This window comes from Parasteatoda tepidariorum, chromosome 10 (assembly GCF_982258835.1).
Source record: "Parasteatoda tepidariorum strain Cologne lab strain chromosome 10, Ptep-v5.0, whole genome shotgun sequence".
NCBI classification, from domain to species: domain Eukaryota; kingdom Metazoa; phylum Arthropoda; class Arachnida; order Araneae; family Theridiidae; genus Parasteatoda; species Parasteatoda tepidariorum.
This window is the reverse complement of record NC_141764.1, coordinates 94,142,443-94,167,279: the sequence shown is the minus strand read 5'-3', so window position 1 is coordinate 94,167,279 and position 24,837 is coordinate 94,142,443. Positions and strand designations below refer to the sequence as shown.

The window sequence follows — 24,837 nt, the reverse complement described above, 5'->3', positions numbered from 1 at the left end:
GTAAACTAACCAGTGAAGGAATACTTAAGCTTAGCTTGTCTTTAAAAAAAAATCATAAAAATTTCAAAATTTGTAAATATATATATATATATATATATATATATATATATATATATATATATATATATATATATATATATATATATATATATATATATATATATATATATATATATATGTAACATAAAAAGCTTCAATTAATCTTTTCATGTTAGTTTCTTTGCTATAAAACTTCATCCTAATTAATTATTCTAAACGAAATACTTTCTCACACTTTTAAAAACCACATCCTGTTCTTAAATCTATTTTTGGCTCAAGTATGCATTTCATTAAGAGCAGGACATTTTTCCCTTTGCTCTTGTGTGGGAAACGTTCGATCTATTTCATAAACCAATAGCAACTACTAAGAGTTCCCTCTTTCCCTAAATTAAGACATATTTGCAAGATTTTCCCTAACATATAACCAAGGAGCGCAACTTTTCATGTACACTTTCACTCATTCTCATGACTGCTCTTGTCTAATAATTAATAAATAAATTTTGTACCCTCCTTCCCGACCTATGACCTGTTTTAATCCTTCCACTCGGCAACGACGTTATATATATATATATATATATATATATATATATATATATATATATATATATATATATATATATATATATATATATATATATATATATATATATATATATATATATATATATATATATATATATATATATATATATATATATATATATATATATATATATATATATATATATATATATATATTTATATATATATATATATATATATATATAATATATATATATATATATATATATATATATATTTATATATATATATATATATATATATATAATATATATATATATATATATATATATATAAGTTCAAAATGAAGAATAAAACAAAGAAAAATTATAGACATATGAAAAAAAGGGGGTGGGAAATAATAAGTAAAAAAAAAAAAGTGTTCCCACCCCCTTTTTTTCATATGTCTATAATTTTTCTTTGTTTTATTCTTCATTTTGAACTTATCTAATGAGTGCTGTTTACCAGGGCTAAAGAGAATAGAAGGGCTGGTTCACTCCTTTGAAGTATCTCTTGCCGCGCCGATCCTCTGACGTCACTCTAGTGACGTCACTTTGGCGCAAAGCTCGCACTTTTACTTCAAGAACGGAGCGTTTGGCCTTACTAGCTCTAACTAATATTGGATCATTTCTTTTTGCGAGATATTCTAAGACATTTGTTATTTTCTATAATGACTTTCCTCAGTTTTTGCAGTGAATTTACAAGAATTTAAAACTATTATCGAAATGCCAGTTTGCGCGATTGCAAGTTGCAAAAACTCTGATATAAAAACAAAAGGAAAAAGTATAATTTTTCGCGTGTTCCCTAAAGTAAATGAACAACTATGTAAAGAATGGATTCCGAAATGACACAGTTAATATAAAACCGCAATACGTTTATTCTGTCGTAAAGAACTTTTATAAAAATTCATTATCTAAATAGAAACCGCCTCGCTACTTCATAAAGAAAGGCAGGTGAAAAGAATTAAAAAATAGATAAAGTCAAAGAAAATTAAAATGTAAGTAAAAAGTATAAATAAAATATATAGTATATAGTTGAAATTCTCCTAATTTCATAACATATTTTTTAATGTAGTTATTCTAAATATTTATGATTTTTTTTAAAAATTATATTCTCTTCAATTTAAATATATTATATCATCGTAAATTTAAATGTCTATAAACAATTGTAAAATTTCTGATGTCATTATGAACCTAAATTATTATTTTGTTTCAGTAATTAGCGTTTAAGGTTGATGTTTCCTAATGATTAAGTATGAACAAATTGCTATTAACGACATATTTTAAAATCAGGGATTCTAAATTTAACTTAACTTATCTTTATAAAAGAATATGTAGATAAAAAAAGTGTCGATATATGCCTTCATTTTTCTTAATAGTTAAAGTTAAAACTGAACTTTTTAAAATAAAGTATTTATCGTGTCATTTTCACCAACTAGCAAAACATTTTTATAAGTTTAAAATGGTATTTTTTTAATATAATAACCAAGAAAGTTTTTTTTGAACTATGTTTATGAACGGAAATAATGTGTTAATTACGTAAAGTTTGAAGGCTAATAACCAGAAGAAGTCTAACTTATTTTTACAAGAGAAAGATGCAAAGTTATCACATCTTTGCTTGCGATCTCCGAGATCTGTAGACACAGTGACGTCATGAGGAGGGAAATCGTAGCTTCAGCTCTAAGAGCGGAGTGAACTAGCCCTTGTATTCTCTTTAGCCCTGGCTGTTTACTTGCAGCTTAAGCGCAATAAATGTTACTTATTGTTTTTCTTAACTTTCTTAGTGTTTTCTTGTATTTATTTATTTATATATATATATATATATATATAATATATATATATATATATATATATATATATATATATATATATATATATATATATATATATATATATATATATATATATATATATATATATATATATATATATATATATATATATATATATATATATATATATGATATATATATAACAAAAATAATCATAGTAGCAGTATTTGGTGGTAAATGTAGCTTATCGTAATTGAAGAATATGCTGTGCGACATTTTATGGTGAATTTGCGAACGTAAGTTTCAGAATGTATCGAAACATGTGGATGCTATTTGCTAATCATCTTTATCCAAAGAAAACCATGTAACGTAAATATCTAGCAAAATGAAGCAATTTTTTAAACAATGAATCATACAATATGCAACATATTATTTCTATATCTTATTCTTAAACATAACATATTTCAATGTTTTTAAAATGCCACAAACATTCAGCAATTCATTGAGTTATAGAAAAAAGAAATCGTAAATTACAGAAAACCTTGTGAATGTGCATTAGAATTACTATACAATCTACATTTTATTTTTCATGCACTTTTTTTTCCTTCAAACTTTCATGCCTAGAAGACTCGATTAAAGCTGTAAAAATCATTATCCCTAAAATTTTGTATATAGCTATTATAAGTTATGTTAATTTGATTTTAGTATGAAATCCTCGAATAAACATAGCAAAAATAGCATAATCTAAATAATATCAGATAAAAAGTTCATGTATTTAAATTCTGAAAACTTATAAATCGATTCAAATTTTCTTTTCAAAAGAGATTAAAATAATTTTTTATTTTATTTATTTATTTATTTTTTTTGCTTTTTGCACATAAATGAACTTAAAAATTGTCTATTGCCTAGAAACTTCGAGGTGTTTTCTATTAACTATTAATTAAACCTCTCAGAGCAATCACAAAACATTATTTCAATTTTTTTACAGTCAGAAATTGGTTGCCTAGCAACCTAGTAAAATTAAGCGTTTCTCTTTTGAATCAGTCAAGGGTTATCTTAAAATATTTATTTGCGCAGGCGACTTTTTTTGGCTGTTTTCTGGACTATCGCCAAATATATAAACCTTTATTGCAACCCAATTTACGACCCAATTGTTTTAAAATTTTGTCTACCCCCCCTAATTCAAGTGTCTAGATTCCAAATATGTAAAAAAAAATATATGTTTATTCAGAGAAAATACGTTTTTGTGTCTGATTTCGTAACTTAATTAATAGTTAGCACTAATTAATTAGCATATTTGAGGTCACCCCCAGGAGCCATTAAGATTGACACTTAGTTCGTGAAAATCGGATCATTAGAACGAAAGTTATTCAGGGTGATATCTTTTTTTTTTGCGGACTGTACATATAAATATGCATGTATACATGTACACATTTTATTTACGCACCTATGTGCATATATTGCACCTTTAAATAACATTCTTACATATTGTACGTAAATAAGTACAATTTTATATACATACGTACATTGTATATACATGCTGTTATCGTAAATTTATGCAATATATGTAAATACTTAAGTACATAAAAGCATACAAACGCATAAACATTATTTTCATATACGTTCATACATACATTGTCTATGTATACAAAGATACAAAACATTGCCTTTTTGTACAAACTAACATACATCCGTACATGTATCATAAATGCATAATTATATACATAATAATTAAATACTTAGGCATATGCGCATTGCATTAAGTATATCACAATATAATTATGAATATTGTACGCGCAAACAACGTTTGTGTATACATTGTATGTATAGGAATCGCAAATTGTACGTTCATGCGTGCGTACATTCTATGTACATAAAAATATGTAAACACATGAATACTTACATAAAAAATTTGACAATAGTATACAATCGTAATAACTTGTAATCGTATAGTTTGATTACAAGTAATCACAATTACATGTAATCAAATTACATGTAATCATGATTACATGTAATCATATATTTTGATTACTTGTAATCATAATTACTCGTAATCGTTTTTGTTGTGATTACTTGTAATCGCAATTACTTGGAATCATGATTACAAGTAATTGATTACTGTAATCAAAATTGCAATCATGATTACAGCTGTAATCAAATTTTTTTGAAAGTTGTAATCGCGATTACAAGTAATTGATTACTTGTAATCGTGATTACAAGTGATTGATTACTGTAATCAAAATTTTAATCATGATTACAGCTATAATCAAAATTTTTTGAAAGTTGTAATCACGATTACAAGTAATTGATTACTTGTAATCGTGATTACAAGTAATTGATTACATAGCTGTAATTATCAGTAATCAATTACAGTTGTAATCGATTACTGTAACCAGCGGCCAACTCTGCTACGTATTAACGCCATCGCAGCTACAGATTTGGCGGTTTTTAAGTGCCGCCAATCTACACCTAAAATTTTTGCGACAAATCATGAAATAAAACACTCTATTTAAAATCGAAAAATTCGAAACACTTTATTTAAAATTAAAGTAGTCAATCGGATTTCGGTGGAAAATGAGCCGATATAGAGTTATATTCAAAACGTAACTCAAAATATTTTCAAAACAGTCTCTTTTCTTTCACCAGATGCTGTCGCCATATGAACTCTGATAAATAAGATTCCAAATAATATCTCGCTGTCCCCCTATGACTTTTGTTCCTCCATTTAGTACTACCCCTTATTCTCTCAACTGTTTGTGTTATTTGATCTTTGAATTTCATTTATCGTCGTGTACTTACATTACTTACATTTTATGAGTTATTTAATTAGTATCGTTTATAATTCGATTCAGGCATTGTTATTGTCATCGCGTAGAAATAAGCTCTCTTGCCTTAATCTTTAATTTATTGATATTAACTTATAGTTTGAGCATTTAATAACCATTTTATTTTTGAGATTTTTGCATGTTAATAATTTTCTTTTTAAGTTTGGAACATATTCGATTTAAGAAAAATAATTTTCAATAATAATAAATAATTAGATAAGAAAGTCCATATAATATTATCGTGACATTTATTTTTTTAATATTCGAATTTATTATTCGAAATTTTTTAATAATAAGATTGAATATATTTATTTAAACAAACTAATATACGTATTTTTCATCTTAACTTTAGATTAATTAACTTCTCTTCTGCTTTTGTGTTACAAATAAATCGATTCTAATTATAAGAACGATTATCGATTCTATATAGCAAAAAATGCAAATATTTGAATAAATCGATACTTTATTTTACAGCTTAATTTTCGAATTCTTTAATGTTTCTTTTATTTTTATTACAGATGACTTGGTAAAAATAACAAGAACAAGATATACAATAAAAGATGCATTTATTTGGGTAAATCAATAAGCGTATTTTTCAGCTTAATTTTTCGATTCATCGACCTGACTTCTGCTTTTGTTGCAGATGAATCGACTCAAATAGCAGGAACAGAATACATGGAAAAATATTTATTTACTTAGTCTAAACAATATATATATAACTAAATTTTTAGTTTCGTTAACTTTTCTTCTTAACTGACGAATCTAATCAAATAACAGGGTACGATGCAAAAGATGCAACACCACATCTGTTGTTGTTATTCCGTCGAATCTTTATGTATCCTTGGTCTCCCCAAAGTTCACTCCAACTAAAAATAAGTAAACAAAACTATTAAAGAAATTTATAAATAAGAAACGTCTAACTGTTATCAAATAATCAAAACTGCTTCATATAAAATTTTGTAAAATTTAATTTTTTTTATTTTTGATCAAAAATGGTTTCTATTCAGAAAGCGTTACAACTAAACCGATTTCTTACGTAACAAAAAGTATTTGAAATAACACTACTTTCATGGATTCACCCAAATTCCTTTTTTGACCCCCCTGTTTTTCACTCCTTAATCGACGTTTTGTTCATCGCCTTCTTTAAAATGCCACAATGCGTATAAACAACGACCTGATCATGTTTTTATAAAGTTAAAAATTTTGAAGACGTTAGAGTGAGCAATACGTAGCAACTTAACATGAAGAATGAATCTTAAAAAAGTATTTTTTTTTTGTATTCTGAATAAACATATTTTTTAATTTCATTCTTTTGAAACTTCAAGAATTGTTATCGCCTTTATATTTCGTTTTAATGGGATTCTTAAAAAAGTAATTCTTAACACAGTAGTAGGAGTTTTTGATCTGTTTTTTAATAATTCTATGAGCTTTTCTTTCCTGCGCTTATTCGTACAGAATGTTTATAAAGTGAAAAATAGAAATAGCACGGATATTATTTTCAAAATTTGGTGAACAATTATCGAAGTCAATTACAACTAAGTCATAATCAAAGTACGGTAGGAAAGAGCCTGGTTTCTGACAACCACTGATTAGTACTTTTCTCCTTTCAGCTTTCGAATTTCAAGACATTTTAATAATATTAGTCCTGATTTTACTGTTTTTGACCTTGATAATGATTCTTCAGATTCTTATAACACTTTTTTTTTTATCTTGACTAAAAGATTTATTTGCGGTGGATAATAATAAGAATTATTTGTAACTTCATTTTGAACAAGAACTCTATATACCTTTGACGAAGAATTTTTATTTAACATATTTTTCATAATTTTTAATTCTTTTTTGCTATAATACAGGTAAAAATAAGTGAAAAACATTAAATAATTTATAATTATGAAACACCGGTGTCATTATATTTTGCGTTAAAGGTAAAATTTTCCAAACATGGTTCACTTACAAACAATAACTTTCCAAATTTGAACTTATTTACAGTTATGGTAATTTAAGAGAAACAGGTATTCATCATTGAAATTTCTTTAATTTAAAAAAGCCAATTATTGATAAATTTTTGAATATAAAGGAAAAAATTTTCAAGCTACTTTTTTGGGATTTAATATTTTAGTAAAAAAACAATTTCGGTAATCTAGCAAATTTTTTAGAAACTATTAGACAGTTTTTTATCATTAAAAAACACCAAAATATATTTTTGCTCGTAAATAGAGAGTCAAAAAAAATATATAAAAAGGACACCGGTGTCCCATCTGCTCCTAAAGGATAAAGTATTTGTGCTGATTTACGTAACACTTCTATCTAACTGTATTTGTTCATTGCTTTCTCATAAGAATGATTCCACAAGTCCATTTTAAGTTTTACAATATCCCTAGCAACAATTTTATCTTGGCTCCAGTTGGACTCAAAATTGACACAATATAGGTTCCATAAGAACACACACCGATAGACCAATATTGCTATGGCGAGTTTTTTTTTCAATATTGGTCCTATATAAGGCCAATATCTACCTACACTATCTACCAATAAGTATTTGGACACCTATGCAAATGACTATATCTGCGGTCCTGAGTTACGTCACGCCCTCCGCAGGTGTATATCGTGTAGGGAACAACATCGGCTTTAGTCCCATGCACAATTTTGGATGACAATGTGCTATGCCTACTGCACTATTTTGGATGACAATGTGCTATCTACATTGTGGGAGTTCTACGGGGTGGACCCCTGTTACTTCCAGGACGACAATGCCAGCTGTCATGTTGCTAGGGTCACCAAGGCTTGGTATGGTGCCAATGGGGTTAGTCGAATGGACTGGCCTGCCCAGAGCCCAGACCTGGACCCTATCGAGAACCTCTGGGCCGTGTTGGATTGCCGAATTAAGGGGTGTACTACCCGTCCAAAATCGGTGAAGGAACTTACATGCCTTCTCCAAGCCGAGTGGAAGAAAATACCACTAGCCGTCACACAAGGACTTGTGGAAAGAATGCCCCTGAGGGTTCACGCTGTAATTGCTTCTCGTGGAGGCTCTACCAACTATTTATTATGAATAAAGTTTGTTTTTCTTTTCAATCACACGTGTCCAGATACTTATTGGTAGATAGTGTATATCAAACCAATATAGGGCCCATATTGGCTGAATAATGAATATAAAATAGGTGGATCTGAAAACTTTATATAGGGCCGATATTGGCTGTAAAATATCAAGTGAATCGGACGATTCTATATCGGGGCAATATTGGAAAAATAACGACACTTTGAACCCTTATTGAGCCAAGATTAGTGACTATTGGTCCCATTAAAGCTCGTTATTTTGCTGCTAGAGATATGTATTCCAATTTACAATTTAAAAATGTAATAGATTTAAGTTTACAATACTGATCCAATTTGGATGATGAAATCAAACATCCATCTGTTCGTTTAAGTTGATCTTAATTTCTTACTTATTCTTTACCAACCAATAGTCAACTCCACCGTCAGTACCATAGCCTACTAAAAGTGCAGAGTGAGTTACGTTCTTCGATTTGCATCTCGGATCGTCATATATTCCATCACCCCTTAAAATAAATTAATAAAAAAAGAATTTTATGTATTCATTACAGTGGGTGCTTTATAACGGTTACCTATAATATACATAACGGCACCTATAAAGGCTACCTATAATATAGCATACATAAAAAATGGTCAAATATCTAAAAGAAATATTAGATTAAAAATACAAGAAATTTTAAATATTTTCAAAAGATGTATTCAGTGACATCAAATTTGACCACGAATCTTACGTCTGAGGAAAAAGTGCAAATCAACTACAGGGTCTTAAATATTGACTCCTATTTTCTATTGCAGATTTAGAATTTCCAGAACAAAGTATCACGTTTTGATATACAAATTGTCACATTTGCTAGGTTTAATTGCTAAGCGAAGATGACAATAAATTGTGTAAGAGATATCATGAGAAATGCATAATCGAAGAAAATAGAAATAGGTTTGCTCAAATTTTAAGAAAACCTATCAGAATGAACCCTTTTCTGACATCCCCCTAAGACTAGATTGAGTGCCTAGTTTAGGCAAGGTGGTCAAATTTGATGTCATTAGATAACTTTTTCAAAATATTAAACAAGTTTGTTTCTACTTTTACGATCTCACTTGCATCTCTCAAGATTTTAAATACTTTTCACCACCTTCATATTGTTATTATAACGTTCTCTGTGAATCAAAATACCTAAACCTTTATGCCCTATTGAGGTATATTTTTCTGGAAAATCTAAATCCGCAATAAATATTACGGGTTCCTATTTAAGATTTTGAAATTCTCTCATCCCCGTCCTAATGGGTAAAGCTGGGGACTGAGTATAAAAATATTTTCATTTTTGGTACAATACGAATTTCTTGACATATTTGACTGTTTTCACACATTCCGGACATTCTATAGATTTTTGAATCTTTCTGTAAATGAATTTAAAAAATTTCATAGAAGAGGTCGCATATTAGCACCTATGTGAATAGATAATTAGATAGACACACTTTCAAACTTTGATAAATCATTATTGAAAGTGGGAAAAAGAACATAAGGAATAAAAATTTTAAAATACCAATTTGACTGAAACTGGAATACTTCTGCATCCGCCAGGTTCAGCTTTTAAACTTCACCTTAAGTAAACTGATTAAAAAGCTGTGCACATTTAAATTAATCAGTAACTTTGTGAGCTATAAGCTGTATTAAGTTGTTCCTTTATTTTGAAATTTCGATAACATACTAAGAAATTTAATCAAACAGTTATAAAACAACTTATTTGATCACTGTTACAAGCTTTTTTCCATCTTAAATTTTTGTAAATATAAGTAATTTAAATTTTTTCTAGATTAATGGTAAAAACTTATGGTACTTTTCGGTTTGCTGGGCTCAAGCAAAAAGTCGCTAGAAATATAGAACTTTGCCTACTACCTTTTTATTTTTTATTTTATTTATTTCTAAACACACAAAAAACTAAATAACATAAAAGCATTAAATAAAATTAAAAAATTTTTAAAAAATAGCAAAAAATTTAAAAACTATTTTTAAAAAAGTAGATGCATTTCCTTGCACCCTCAGTTAATCGAAAAGTACCAAACTTACATAGGACTGTATAAAGTTATTGATCCTTTTCGAAACTTTGAAAAAATACTTTTTTCTTCAAACATTGTCTTAAATTTTTAAAAATTAAAAACCGTAGTGAGCGAAAAGTATTTTCGTTTACAAAGAACATTTTTAAGAGATAAATTGTATAAACCTAGTTCAGAACTTAATTACTTTTATAGTACCAAGCTATTTTTAAATTTTTTCAAACTTATATAAGATAGGTTCATAACAGATAATTTGAGAAAAGAACTGTGCTAAGTAATAATTTGTGTAGGTGGGTTAATTGAAAGTGGTAAAATGATAGCTCCTTATTTATAAATTTATAAGAAATGGAAAGAAGTCAATCAGTCCATTTTTATTGCTAAGAATTCTTAGTCTAAGGTTTGGCTGTTGTAAAATATACTTAATAAGATTTTGCAAAAAAAAAAAATGGAAAAGATATTTTTTGCTAAAATTATAAACCAAGGTCTTAATTTTTCAATTTCACTTCAAAAAATTTGCTTAAGAAATTTTATTTTTTTCATAATTTTTACTTTATAGCGGGAGTTGAACAGCGTTATCCCCACACGTTATGAAGTTATTAAAAATAATTTTACTTGTTACAACGTAACACAGGAAACCAGAGGTAAATACTTCGTAAAAACCTGAGATTGATTTGAGCTTGAAGCTAGCAAATCACTCATATTATGAACTATTTTATATTTTATTTTATAATCGTCGTTGAACAGCCGACCCGATTCTGAGTTTATGACTATCAATGTTCAACTCTGCAGCTTTGTATTTTTGAGTTACAACCAGAAGACAAGGAAACTCTTGGATCTAGCATTGGGTCAAACTAGTCTTCGTAGATAGTGTTTTGATAGAACTCGCATTTGCGTTACATTGAAAGGAAAACAACCAAATTCTCCCATAGTTAACCTATGGCAAGGGTATTCTAACCTATGATCCGTCTACCACGTCACTGTGGACAGTGCGACCCAGGAGCAACAGAATTCGTATGAATCAGTCACGGCTGGGATTCGAACCTAAATCATCTCATTAGGAGGTGAACTCTCTACACTCTGAACCACCTCGGTTCTGCTTAAAGGAATTAAGTTTACAAAATTTAAATAAATAAATAAATTATTACCTAAAATCTTCGAATGTTTCAAGATCACCATCTATAGCAATTGCAAGCGGCCCAATTCTGAAGAGAGCTAGTTTCACTATTTCTTCGTCTCCTTCGGGAAGCACGATGAATTTCTTCATTGCAAATTCTTTTCGAGCTAAATGTTCCCGACATTCCCCGTCCTGTTAGTAATATTAAGCTTTAGTAATTCTTATAAAAAATATATTGTATTAATTTCAAAACTATTTTATGCTTTTAAGTTTAAATTTTGGACAATCTCAGTTTATGTTGAAGAATTAGCTCTGCGTTAATAGAGTTGAATAAGAGAAGTAAAAGAAATTTTTTTTTTAAAACTTACCTCTTTTTTGAATGGATATTCTTCCTCAGTTGCTATACCATTTTGATTAATAATATATTGAAAGCTCAGGGTCATTGATCCTCCTTTGCAACCAATGTTTCCTTCTGTAACAAAAAATTAGTTGGACCTATACGCAGGAAGGAGTTAAAATGGAATTGACTTCACTGTAAAAGATTCCTGATCAAATATTATTGTTGTTGACGTATGCCTGTTTAGGCAGAGGGGGTGCGATTGTTCTTGTTTTCCAGCGGCGCCATCTATGGCCAAAAATTCTACTTCTGCCACACCATATGTCGCACCCGTTTATAGGGCGGACCCATTCATTCATCCACAGATCGTAATTTTGACCTGAATCAGAGAACGATCGATCTCCAATCCAGTACCCCCAGAGGTTTTGATTTGTTATGGGAACATAGAGGACTTTTGCGACTCGACAGATTAACGTGCATCAGTCACTTTACTACACGGGAAGTGTTCGACCTGCCGGGTTCGAACACACGAACTCTCGGACATGGGCCCAGCGTCCTACCGACCAGGCTATCCCGGCCCTTCCTGATCAAATTGTGATACAAAGTACATCTAATTTATAAAAGGGAATTCGGCGAAGGCATTTCAGAAAAAGAGAGCGAACGCTACTTTTTCTCTTTTTCACTCTCTTATAACTTCCTCTCGGGTGAAAATCATCCGCAAAATGCATTTTACCAACACAATCCATTTTCACCGTAAAATATTATACCGTAATTTTTACCGTAATATTTATTTAAAGTGAGTCAGTGATTTAACTGAAATTACTACTGTGAAAATTGCAGAGTATCAGATTATTTTTGTTCTGCAACGTGATCCGGTACAAATGGATTTTACCGTACTGGCTCCCTGAGTACCGGTACTTTTTAATCACCCATTTTTAAAAAATTATGTTCCATTTCTATTCAAAGGTAGGAAAAAAAATCTGGTTTTGATAAAGTCAAATGAGTAGTAAGAAAATAATAGCAGTCTTACTGTCTTTGGTGCAATCGATGATCATTTGGGCGCTTAGAGGGATCAATTCTCCTGTTTTGCGGGCATATCGAGCTGCCAGTGCATCAACGACCGAGAAGGCGTAGCAGGCAGCACATTTAGACTGATAAAATAAAATAAAATTTTTTCTCAGGTAATGAAAATTTTGGCAACTGAATAAATTGGTAAAAGTTAAATCAACATTGTCGCGTCGCTTGTAAGATTTGTAATACTTGCCCGCTTACTTATAGTGCTGCATGTTAAAAGACTGAGATAGATATATTAGATATATTGTGCCCTTAGGAAAATTTGCCATAGAGAAGCCTATGGTAATCTATGGCAACCTATGGCTACCATCGAAATTTGTATGGAAAGATACCATGCGCCTATGGTTACCATAGAGATTTGTATGGCACAACCCCATAAGCCTATGGCTACCATAGAAATTTGTATGGCAAGATACCATAGGCCAATGGTAATCATAGAGACCTGTACGGCATTTATATGAAAATATTTACCCCGATCTGCCCCAATTCAGGGCATACGGGTAAATATTTATTAAAACCAAGTAAAAACAGAAAAGAACATAAAAAGCAAAAAGTGCATAAAATACAAGAGTCATATGCCAACAGCTGGGAGGGCCGCCATATAGTGCTTAAAGCCGACGGCCCACCCTTATACTGAGTCAAATTACAATCTATATATATATTTCTCTTACACGGCACCAAAAAAAAAAGCCTCATTACAACTCCCAGAATGGCAACGTTAGAAAATTGACCAATGATTGCTGCTAAAAATGTCACATGGCAAATCTAATTGAGGTGGCTCAACATATAGCGCTTTTAAAAACGGAAATAATAACCAGAGTGAGCATTATCAGGTTGTTCAATTCAGATTCATGCCCTAAAAACATGATAATATTTCATTTAAACTCAATTAGAAATTAATTAATTAATTGAAGTGAGAATGCTTTAAAAGGCCGCTGTTGAATTGATATTTTTCTACTGGGAGCTACCTAAACGTCTAAAAAACGTTTAAGTGTTTGTATTGAATGCATTGAATTTTTTTTATATTTCGCGTTTATTCATGCATTGAATTTTCACGCTTTAAAATGCAGAATATTAGTGAATCTGCTAGGGCTTTTAAACGTAATGAAAGAAAACGTGTTCGAAGAGCCCAAGAAAGTGTTGAGGAATGTTATGGAAGACGTAGATTGCAGAGATCAAGTGCAATAATAACTGTTCAAGATGTAACAGTAGATTTCGAAGAGTATAATTGAAGAGTATAAGGAAAAAATTTAATTGAAACTTCTATTGGCACTAGGCAAGGGGAACTGCCAAAATCGAAACTCCCCGATTAGAAATGCAGCATGGCGACCTCCACTTGGTATTTCTCGGGTATTGCTAACAGCCATGCATTTTCATTTATTGTATGTAAAACATCCTTATTTTGTTCTAAAATGTTATGTACTTTATCACAAATGCTAATTAATATAGAAATTGATTTCAATAATGCTGATAACCAAAAAATATTTCATTTGGCGATAAAACAAATTTTTGTGTTCTTGAAAATGAAAGACTTTTTGAGGGTTATTATCTCACAAGGAAAAATTAGGGTTTAAATTTTATATTTTTAAATAATAAATTTTTTTTCTAAAACTTTCAGAATTTCTAGCATTAACTAATTTATTATACACATTTAGTAGAATTTAGGTGAGTAACTGCAATATTTGATAATTTATTTGCTAATATGTTTCTCATTTAGCTAATGTTTTGATTTTTTCATCATGTACAATCTAAATAGCTAATATACTTTTTTAAAAGCCAATAAGAACATTGATAGAATTCTTCTACATAAGTACAATACTATGTCTTTGATGATAAAATGCTATGTCTTTGATAATAATGTACTATGTCTTTGTGCTAGAACATTGTGTTCATTGGCGAGCGAGCGCAGAGAGCCATGGTTCACGGCGTGAACCACATAGGATTGCGGAGCAATTCTCGGCGGTTGGCGAGCGTTAGCGAGCAGGGGGCGGAGCCTCCTAGTAGTATAAGAGATCCCAACAAAGTTACAGAGAATATAGTATGTGTTACAATACATAATTAGTAGTTACAAGATATAAACATCTAAAATAAAACAAGACAATTAAAAATATGAATACAAAAAAAAAACTTTCTTCTTTTTTTCCTTTCCCGTCTATTTTTGTTGATAAAAGCGCTGTTGATAAAAACGTACGGCATTTATATGGCACGTCACCATTCTCCTATGGCAACCATAGAAATTTGTATGGCAGTATGCCATAGGCCAATGGTAACAATAAAGATTTGTATGGCAGTATACCATACAAATAGTTACCATAAGGATTTGTATGGCGCGTCACCATTGGCCTATGCCAATCATAGTAATTTGTATGGCAATATACCATAGTCCAATGGCAATCATAAAGATTTGCATGGCAGTGCTGATCTAGATCCCCACCAACGAAACAACAACTCCTATGGAGTCCTCAAAAACATCTTCTAAAAGAAATAAATATCCATTTTTTCACCCCGAAGTTAATTAATTTCAACATGTAATCCCACAAGGCATTCCTGGTGAGTCTTTTCCGGCCTCTGGGTGGCCAATTTTCCCATTTTTGAGTGTTTGAAATCTGATCTTCCATTGATCTAGGCTTAGAGTATCAGACCGCCATCAGATATCGCACCCCGGCAAGAATAGCATAACTCAAAAATGTGGCATTTGAAAAAAATCAACTTAAAGAATACTATAAAACTTGTTCTAAAATAGTACAATCTGAAATAGCGAGATCTAGAGATGAGACACTTTTTGAGCTTGATGGGGCACTTCTTACACATGTTTTATTGACATAACCTCCGAATTGCTGTTTTTTTTACTTGTGTCACTTTTCTTGATGGGGTGCGATAGGTTATTGAAAATGACAATGAGTATTTTTAACATAAATGATAATCTCATATCTTTAAAATTTAAATTAACAGCTGGATTTACCATCACTATTTATTTCGTATGAAATAGTTGAATTATGAAGAAAAAAAGTTGAAAAATTGGTTAGCTAGTAAAATTGGGAGAAAGATATTTGAATCATGATTATTAGTTACAAAATTAAAATTTTAAGTCAATTTCAGAGTTTCTAATTTTTTTTATTTTATTTTATTTAAATAATATCATTTTTTCTTGGTGGAAACTGCATGTGGACACTTTTCTAAGAATTAATTTCACGCCAGAAGCCAATTAGTATTTCCGATATTTTTATCATCAAATTGTATACTAAAAGTGTTCGTTGAAGAAAATTGACAATAATAATTCGCAGTTTAAGGTTCTGCTTTGAGTGACAATGAATCTGAAGTTAAAGATATACAGGGAAGATAAAGATAAAGGTTTATAGGGAAAAAAATTCTTAATTTTTTTGAATTAGTATTAAAATATTGAAATCTTAATGGGTAATATCTCTTTGCATTTGACAGACATTAATTAAGAAAAATAGTAGATTAATTATTTTATTAAAAAATAAAGAATTTACAATTGTGCAATTTTATTCAATGTGCCATTTTTTTCTACCATGCTTGTTTCTAAAATAGTGTTTTCTGCAGAACAGTATGTGAAATATTTACTTCTTGATATGCTCTTTTTATAGTAGAGATAAAATATATATCTCACCTGGTACCTAACTTTGGGTACTATTCCTTTTTCTCTCCAATCTAACGTTTTGGGCAATCGAGACCTGTATGTTATTCCTGCATTTTGACGTAATCCCTCCGTGTATGGCAATAAAGCAAAAAAGCTTTTACGTTCTTCCGTAGACTATAACAATAAATACATTTACTTTATTTAATATGCACAAATATGGGCTATTGGTCTTAAGAAAATGTACTATTTATAAACTTAAGTATGATTTATGCATAAAATTTATTCGAAATTATGATTGAACTATTAATTTTTTTAAATAGATTTTTGTGATATTTTAAAAGAAATATTACATAAATAAAACTATTATGAAAAATTTACCATTCTAATTTTTCTAGAATGATGACATTGTTGCTAAAAAATAGAATATCAAAAAATGTTAAACGTTTTACGATGGCAATTCAAAATAATTACAAAACATTTCTTACATTAGAGTTCCCGATATCTAAATTTAGTTAGCCAGCAGGAACTCTAGCTTACATTGGTCATCTCTCTCTACATATAAAAATGAAAAGCGAAAGTCCGTCTAGATGTATGTTTAATGTATGTAATGTATACTTCACTAATAACTCTTTATAACGGGACACCAATTTAGAGCACGTTTTCTCTCTCTCTCTCTCTCATTTTTTTTAAAGCAGTTTGCAAATTTTTAAGGGGAGGTTTGAGGACAATCACCTTTTTCCAGCGTTATGTAAATCGGGCACAGCTTCAAAAATACAAATTTTATTGAGGAAACAAATTATAAAGTATTAAAATTCCTCAATTTTTCTCATTTCATTGTTTATTATAATTTTTATTTTGTTTGTTAAAAAATACAAATAAATTATCAAACTTACATTATTAAAGTGTTAATTTTCGTTGATTTGATTATCAATAATTGCTTTTATAGGAAACTTTTGCCTACAATTTTAAGCACACTTGAATATTTGTATACGAATAGAAATTTTTTTATTAAAGCTTTATTACTTTTAAAACCTTTTTGAAGGGATACTTGAGTATGTGTTACTAAATTGAAGAAAAAATTAATTGATATTTTTTTTTTCTTTCAAGAAATAAAATATTGAATTTTTTTACTATTTTTCGTTGAATACAATTCAATTACTAAACATTTATTTGAGCTTACAAAAGACTATTTTTCTATTGAAGCTTTATTTGTAAAAATTTCCAAACACATAGTTAAAGGTGAAAAAAGTAAAGTTGTAATTCAGTTAAAAAAAAAGGTACAACTTCAATCGAAGAAAAACGAATGTAAAAACTCCCAATATTATTAATAATGTTAAACAAATAAGGTGTAAGTTAGGAGTCTCACATTTTATAGAAATTGTTTAAACAGATGTTTTAGACACAATTTTCGTAATTTTAAAAATGATGCATATTAGGGATTAAATAGATGAAAATATAAATTTATTATTTAAACATGAGCTTACCCTAGCTGTAAAAATAGTTTGACCCAGTGCAAAATTGTGTAGGCCTTGTTCATATTCTTTGTTCCACATTTCAATCTGTTTCATGCGTTCTTCAAATATTTTTCTTCGGTTTTCATTACATTCGTCTAAATCATCATAGTATTCTTTATAATCTTTCTGAAAATAAAAGAGTTTTACTAGAACTAAATTGTCGTCATTTACTAATAGTAATGATGAACTAATGCACGTTTTTTAGTTCAGTTTCACCAATGCACAGTTTTTTTTTTGAACAAGAAAACAAGCTAATGCAAATATAAATTTAATTATATTTCTGAATACTAAATAACATTGATTTGTAATATTGAATATATTAACAAAAGCAACAAAATATTATCTCAAATATTCTGAGCAACATTTGAGCACCCAATTTTAATGATAAAAAGAAATATCAGAAGTTACTCACAGCGTATTTAACCCACTTTCCATAAAGGTCATCATGTATTGCCTGGGTTTGACATGCTTCAACTGCTTGGTAGGAAAGCATGGATAAATGAACAATTATAATAAATAAAAATAAGTGCATAATTTTTCCTGCAAAAAAGAAAAGAAAAAACCATGAGAACTGTGATATATATATAAATGTTTTAAGTAAAGAAAATTAGTCTAATAAATAAAACATGAATGCAAGGAAATATGATTTGAAATTAGGAGAAATCATCGCAATTAGTTGACATATTTACTGTAATATAAACAGTTTACATTATCACAACAAGTTTTACATTCAAAAAAGCAAATGATCCACTGGCAGTTTTGGTAGACCATCCGTAAAATCCATTTTTATCATAATTTTTACAGTAGTATTGCAGTAATCAGTGATGTTACGGTACTTTATGTAAAAATTACTTATATCAGATATTTTTGGTTCTTAATATGTTCCGGTAAAAATGGATTTCACTTTAAAAAGTAAAAATCTGTTCTGGATCACATAGAGAACTTTTCTAACAGTGAATACTGTAAAAATAGTAACTTTTATTATCATTGATTCAAGTGAAAAAGAACATTACGTACAGAATAAAAATCTCTTTCATTTGAAATTTATAGTGATAATAATCGAAATCAATTTTTCAATTTTACAGAAAAAAGCTTAATATGATGTTGTTTTCAAATAGTTGAAATTATTTTAATAACAAACATCTACAATGTATAAAATTATTTTTATTAAATAACGCTTTTAAATAAAGCCTATTATAATATAATTAAACTTAACCACGTATCTTTTTAAAAATTAGTCTATTTTAAGAAAACTGGAATACTAAAATAACTACTCGGATCTATGAATTATTTAAAAGGTAACATTAATTAAAATTACTATAATCGCAAACAATTAAATGGTTTATAAAAACAGGTAATTTAAACAATGGAAAATTCCTATTTTGCAAACAGCAAAACGCTAATATCATACAAATTAATACAAAAAGCAAAATTTGTGTTTTAAAGTCAAGTATTTAGTTAGCAGCGAAAGTCTAAGGAAGTAAGTTTATTTATTTATGCAGTTGGCAATTCTATTTCTCACTATTAATCTTACCTGTTAAATCTTTGTGTTCTTTCAAAAGGAAATAAAAACTTTAAAAAGAATTAAGAAATAAAGATTCGCAGAAGGAATTCATTTATTTTTTTCAATTAATGAATATTTTTATAATTCAATTGAATTTCTTCACCTTGTTTTGAAGTATTGAACAAATATTTCAAGGAAATATTCTGAAATGGGAAATATATCTTTCTTCATTCAGAAAAAAATAAGTAAGACATTAAAAATTAATTCAACATTACTTGGGCAGAATAATATATATATCTTCATTGCGATTTTGACTATTGGGAAATTCGAATTAATATTTGTCTTTTTTTATAATTATCTTTACAATAGAAAACATATTTTTATTGAAATTGCAGGAATACCACAGGGATCTAATTTTTCATCTCTCTTAGCTAACTTTGTTTTTACACAAAATAATAAAAAAATTATATTTTGATTTTCAAATTTGTTTTTAGTTTAGTTTTGTTATCTTTAATTTTCAGGATTATTCAATCTTGTTAAGTAATATTTAATATTACGAGGAATTAATTATGCTTCGTAATCATGATGATAATATTAATTTTATTTTTTTGGATTTAGTTATTAAAAAAAAATAAAATCTCTGCATTGCTGCTTTAAACGAAAAAAGAAATGATTTTAATTTTAATACAAATAAACAAATTAGCTTCGAGTTCAATATTTCTAGAAACATTTACTTAAGTACCATTTTTAATCAATAATTTAACGAATTCTATTCTTTAAGAAAATCTTTAATCACTTTATTGTGCCAATATTACTTACAATATTTGTTAAAAATATGTAAGTATTATTCATATTACTTAATATCTCAATTACTGAAAAAATATTTAAAATCTGATTGTCTTATTTTAATGGCTTCCATATAAGATTTTCGAATTGTATAGCCTGAACGTTATATGAAAACCAGAAAAGTTTGTGAAATATTTTGGAGTTAAAAATGTTCCAGGAATTTTATCATCTTAAAATTAACAGAGCCACGATGACTCAGTGGTAGAGGCACTGAACTGTCACTGTGAAAAACAGTGACTCGATTCCCAATAGCTGCTTGAACTCCACCCAGTTGTAGATCAATCAATTGGTACTAGTTTTTCTGGGAAGTAAAGGTGGTTTGTGCGCAGAGCAGATAATTCCAACAATTATGCCATTGGTCATGAAGCTGCGGAGTCTTAACCTCCATGACCCCTTGGCCTACAACGAGCTGTTTCGGGGATACTTTACTTTAAAATTGAGGCAAAGTTATAGCCGTATTTACCAATAAATTATCTCATATTTTGATGGTATTTTTATTCTACTTTCTTTTAATTATATATGTATTTAATGAACATTTAAGAAGGCTATTTATCAGAAATTAACCTATCAAAATAGTTATCATTAGACATGATAACTTTTTTGCGACTTTTATAGTATTTAAGTTAAACTTATTTTACCACTTCTGCTAATTTTGTTATTTTTGTACGGATATGGAAAGCAATAACCGTGACAGTTTTATTCAAAGAAACGAAAAGTCTTATACAAATACAAAAGCATCGAACTAAAAGTGGAATTTTTCATTACATTAAGCGCAACATTTATCTGAATTTATTGAACAAGATTAACGATAGACATACTTAATTACCGTATTACAACCATTCAATAGTAAGTAAGTAGTTTTGAATAAGTTATATTTATTTTAATTTTATACTTTATGTAAAACTGCGTTGAAAAAAGATTCCTGGAATGCCAAAGCCTTATTTTATTTGCAGGAAATGATGAACTCATTCAAAAACAATATAAAACACAAATGAAGACGATGTCAATGGGAAGTCAGAAAGCCTTCTAATGGCAGTTGAACTAGAATGCATAAAGTTTGAAAAAATCTTTTGTTGAGCTTTTAAGTTAGCCATGGAAGTGTATTATTTTTAGTCAAATACAAATGAACACTTTTTTGTGTTTTATAAAACGTTTTTCGCCAGAAAAATTGTCGATAAAGATTATAGTAATCAAGGCATATATATTTAATATGCTTTAGTTTTATTTTGCTACTAATTGGTTGCATTTTCCATGTTTTTTTAGATTTAATAATATTTTTATTTATTGATGACATAATAGTGTTGCTTTTAAATCTTACAAATTTCGCCGATTCATTCCAGTCACGTATATATTAGCTATGATAATAATGAACTTCATAGTAATTTTTATTTTTATTCTAACCGTCTACTGGCGATATTTCACGTCGGTATTCTGATCGGTGCGAGCCGAGAACAGAGTTTTAACTCGCATTTGCATTACATAGTGAGGAAAAATTTAAAATACTCTCACGGTTAGCCTGACTGCAAGAGGACTGTCCATGGTCAGTCAATAATAAAGGATATTTTTGCGTCAGCACTGTGGTCGGCGCGAGTCGGGGGCGGAATTCATATCGACCAGCTATCGCTAAGGTTCTAACCCGGTCACCACATTGGAAGGCAAGCATTCTATCCCTTAACCCACCATGCTCCCTACCACAGTAACGGTTATGTTCTTATATTAATTTTAAAAAGATTGTCTTATATTTAGAAACTTTCTCCCAAATTCAACTTATGAAATTTAAATAATTCGCGAAACTTAACGAGCTCAGAAATACTAAGCATTATCTTTTCGAATTATTTCTAAACAAGCTCTTTGGCCTAAAATATTTAAGGAGTTTTAATAGTTACCTCAAATTTAAAAAAAAAAAAAGAAGTTTGCGTGTAAACTTGTATTGATAACTGAGCAAATTCTTAAGGATTAAACTTTTGGTCACGGTTAAGAAACAAAAATCACAGAGGAAACCCTTTATAAATATGGAATTACAATGACAGGTTTTGAGCACCTAATTTTAAAGTTATAATAACCCACCGCATACAATATTTGTAACATGCTAGTGGTTATAGCATAAATTTAAATTTTTAGAAACTTTCGAGACACGTTTTGTAGATTTCAGCAACTTTTCTCGAATACTCTATACTAATTTTATGTGTAGAATTAGAACGATGATATGATAACTGTAATTGCTATACTAACTATAATAATAATTAGAACAATGTTATGCTCTGTACAATATCTTAAGTCTAGGAATAAAGATGAAGCTTTGATTATTGTTATTTTGAAGAAATAATAGGTTCTTAAATCTATGTGCGTGTATAAATTTTGTAAGAAACTATGCAAGTTTTGTCGTAAATTAATATTATTACTACATACTTAAATGCCTAGAAACCTACTACTTGCCAACAAAGTTTATTAAACACGAATGACTAATTCGCCTTAACTTATTTTTAGCCTAGAAGAATATTAAAAAGAAGGGAGAAATAAGAATTATTTTTACTGAACTGCAATTTACAAAATTGATACATATGACTCGTTCTTGCTTCTACACAATTTTATTGATTCATAGCGATGCAATTGCTAGAATTATCGATACTGAAAACTAATAACTTTGCGGGGGAAAAAAACGATTTGAGGGAAGCAAATGTGTAATCAAGCAATTTAGTAAATTTAGAAAGTAATATCATTTCATGACATTCAAAGATGTATTTTAAATATTTTCTTCTTTGTTGCCTTTTGGTTTTTCAATAGAGGTAACGGAAGTTTTCCCTAAAAATGGAGTTTCCGAAGATTCTTAAAATTGCTGTAGTAGAATTCTCGAACTTAAAATTCTCTTTAACCTTAGATGGTGTCGTGAAATTTTCCGGAGTTGAAGGTAGACTATTAGAAACAATATTAGATGCTTTACATGTAATTCCAGAAATAGTAACTCCACACGATTTTGAATGGGGCTCTTTGAAAGAAGATGGTAATTGGACTGGAATGATTGGGCTGGTTCATAGAGGTGAAGCGGATATTGCTCTGTCCTCAATTGCACAGTCATTTGAGCGGATGAGAGATGTTGATTTTAGTATGTCATACACAATGACTGATACAACTTTCGCTGTAGAAAGACCCGGCGAAATATCAAAAGGTTTTGTTTTCATGCTTCCATTTTCTCTAGAAATTTGGATTATCACTTTCACTTTTATAATTGCATACCCTCTTCTGATTCAATTATTCCTGTCAAATAACTCTTACGCTTATTTATGGTTAAACACAATGGGAAATATTCTAAAACAGCCATCGGGAATCGCGAATAAACCATGGTATAATCGAATCATACAAGCAACTTGGTTACTTTTTGCATTTTCGATCTCCTGCTTTTATTCTGCAGTTTTGTTATCGTTTCTAACTTTTCCTATAGAAGGTGATTTAATAAGAAGCTTCAAACAACTGTCTGAAGCTGTTACTGACAGCAAGCTTGATTGTTACGTGGTGAGGGGAACCCTGACTGTATGGAAGCTACTGAATTCAGAAGATGAACACCTGAAAAGACTCGGTGAGTCAATAATTCGAAATAATTGGCTGGAAAAGCCCAAACCAAATTGTAGTTTTAACTTCTGCAATGCAGCGAAAACAGGAAGTGCCTATTTAAGTTTAAGAGAGCTTTTAGAGAAATACTTTGGATTAAGACTTGATATGTACATTTCGAAAGACTCTTTGGGGATTACGCCAGTGGCGATAGCTATCAACCCAAATTTTTGCTGTGGAAAAAAGCTAGATGATGTATTGTATAGACTTATTGAAAGTGGTATATACCGTAAGTTTGTACAAGATGAATCATTGAAATCTTACATAGAGTTCTCCAAGAATGCGACATTTGTCAAAGACAACTTTAAACCACTTCTACTACATGAATTAATAGGTGCGTTCATGATGCTAGTTTTTGGGCTAACAATTTCGTGCTTTGTTTTTATCTGTGAAGTCTTATATTTTAAGAGAAATTCTTCAACAGACTCAAAATAAATTTATTTATTAACAAGAAAAAAAAACGAGAATTTTGGTAATTAAACCACAATTTTAGGTATATGAATCTTTAAGTAGTTTTTCCGTCCGTTATGGTAGTGGTTCATCGAAAATTCTGGTTTTTAAAATTATAGTATGTAATTTACATGAATCTAGTAAAACTACAACACTGAAAAATTCGTTTTTACACATGCATGAATTATGATAAAATTACCAAACTGTTCCTAAGAATCTAGCATTTTTTTGATAGTTTTTAGAGTTTAAGGGACAGGCCTTTTATATATATTCTCCAGTGGAGAATATTAATTATAAATATTCTCCTCTTAATAATGATAACGGCTAAAATTATCAATCGCTTATTGTTATCAAAATCACTAGGTCTCAATTTTCTCTACTCCATAGTAGTGCTTTAAAATTATCACTTTCTGTGATCATTGCATCGTTTAATGTTATCATTACTTTTATTTATTAACTAGAAAATCATCTTAAATGCTAAAACCGCAC

General features: G+C 29.3%; 2 protein-coding genes across 2 annotated transcripts; one reads left to right on the top strand and one right to left on the bottom strand.

The window, feature by feature from the left end:
• Positions 1 to 5,736: 5,736 nt before the first annotated feature.
• On the bottom strand, positions 5,737 to 19,435 carry LOC107454664 (cathepsin S). The gene is made up of 9 exons (XM_071184282.2): positions 19,261 to 19,435; positions 18,355 to 18,482; positions 17,913 to 18,068; positions 16,459 to 16,602; positions 12,784 to 12,904; positions 11,785 to 11,888; positions 11,448 to 11,608; positions 8,643 to 8,756; positions 5,737 to 6,062 (listed from the first exon to the last, which is right to left on the bottom strand). Exons 1-9 carry the CDS (start codon positions 19,349 to 19,351, stop codon positions 5,963 to 5,965), a joined length of 1,119 nt encoding a protein of 372 aa, XP_071040383.2. The 5' UTR covers positions 19,352 to 19,435; the 3' UTR covers positions 5,737 to 5,962.
• Positions 19,436 to 23,100: 3,665 nt separating this feature from the next.
• On the top strand, positions 23,101 to 24,333 carry LOC107454665 (ionotropic receptor coreceptor Ir8a-like). Its single transcript, XM_087152890.1, has one exon. The coding sequence runs from the start codon at positions 23,101 to 23,103 to the stop codon at positions 24,331 to 24,333; it is 1,233 nt and encodes a 410-aa protein (XP_087009016.1).
• Positions 24,334 to 24,837: the final 504 nt, after the last annotated feature.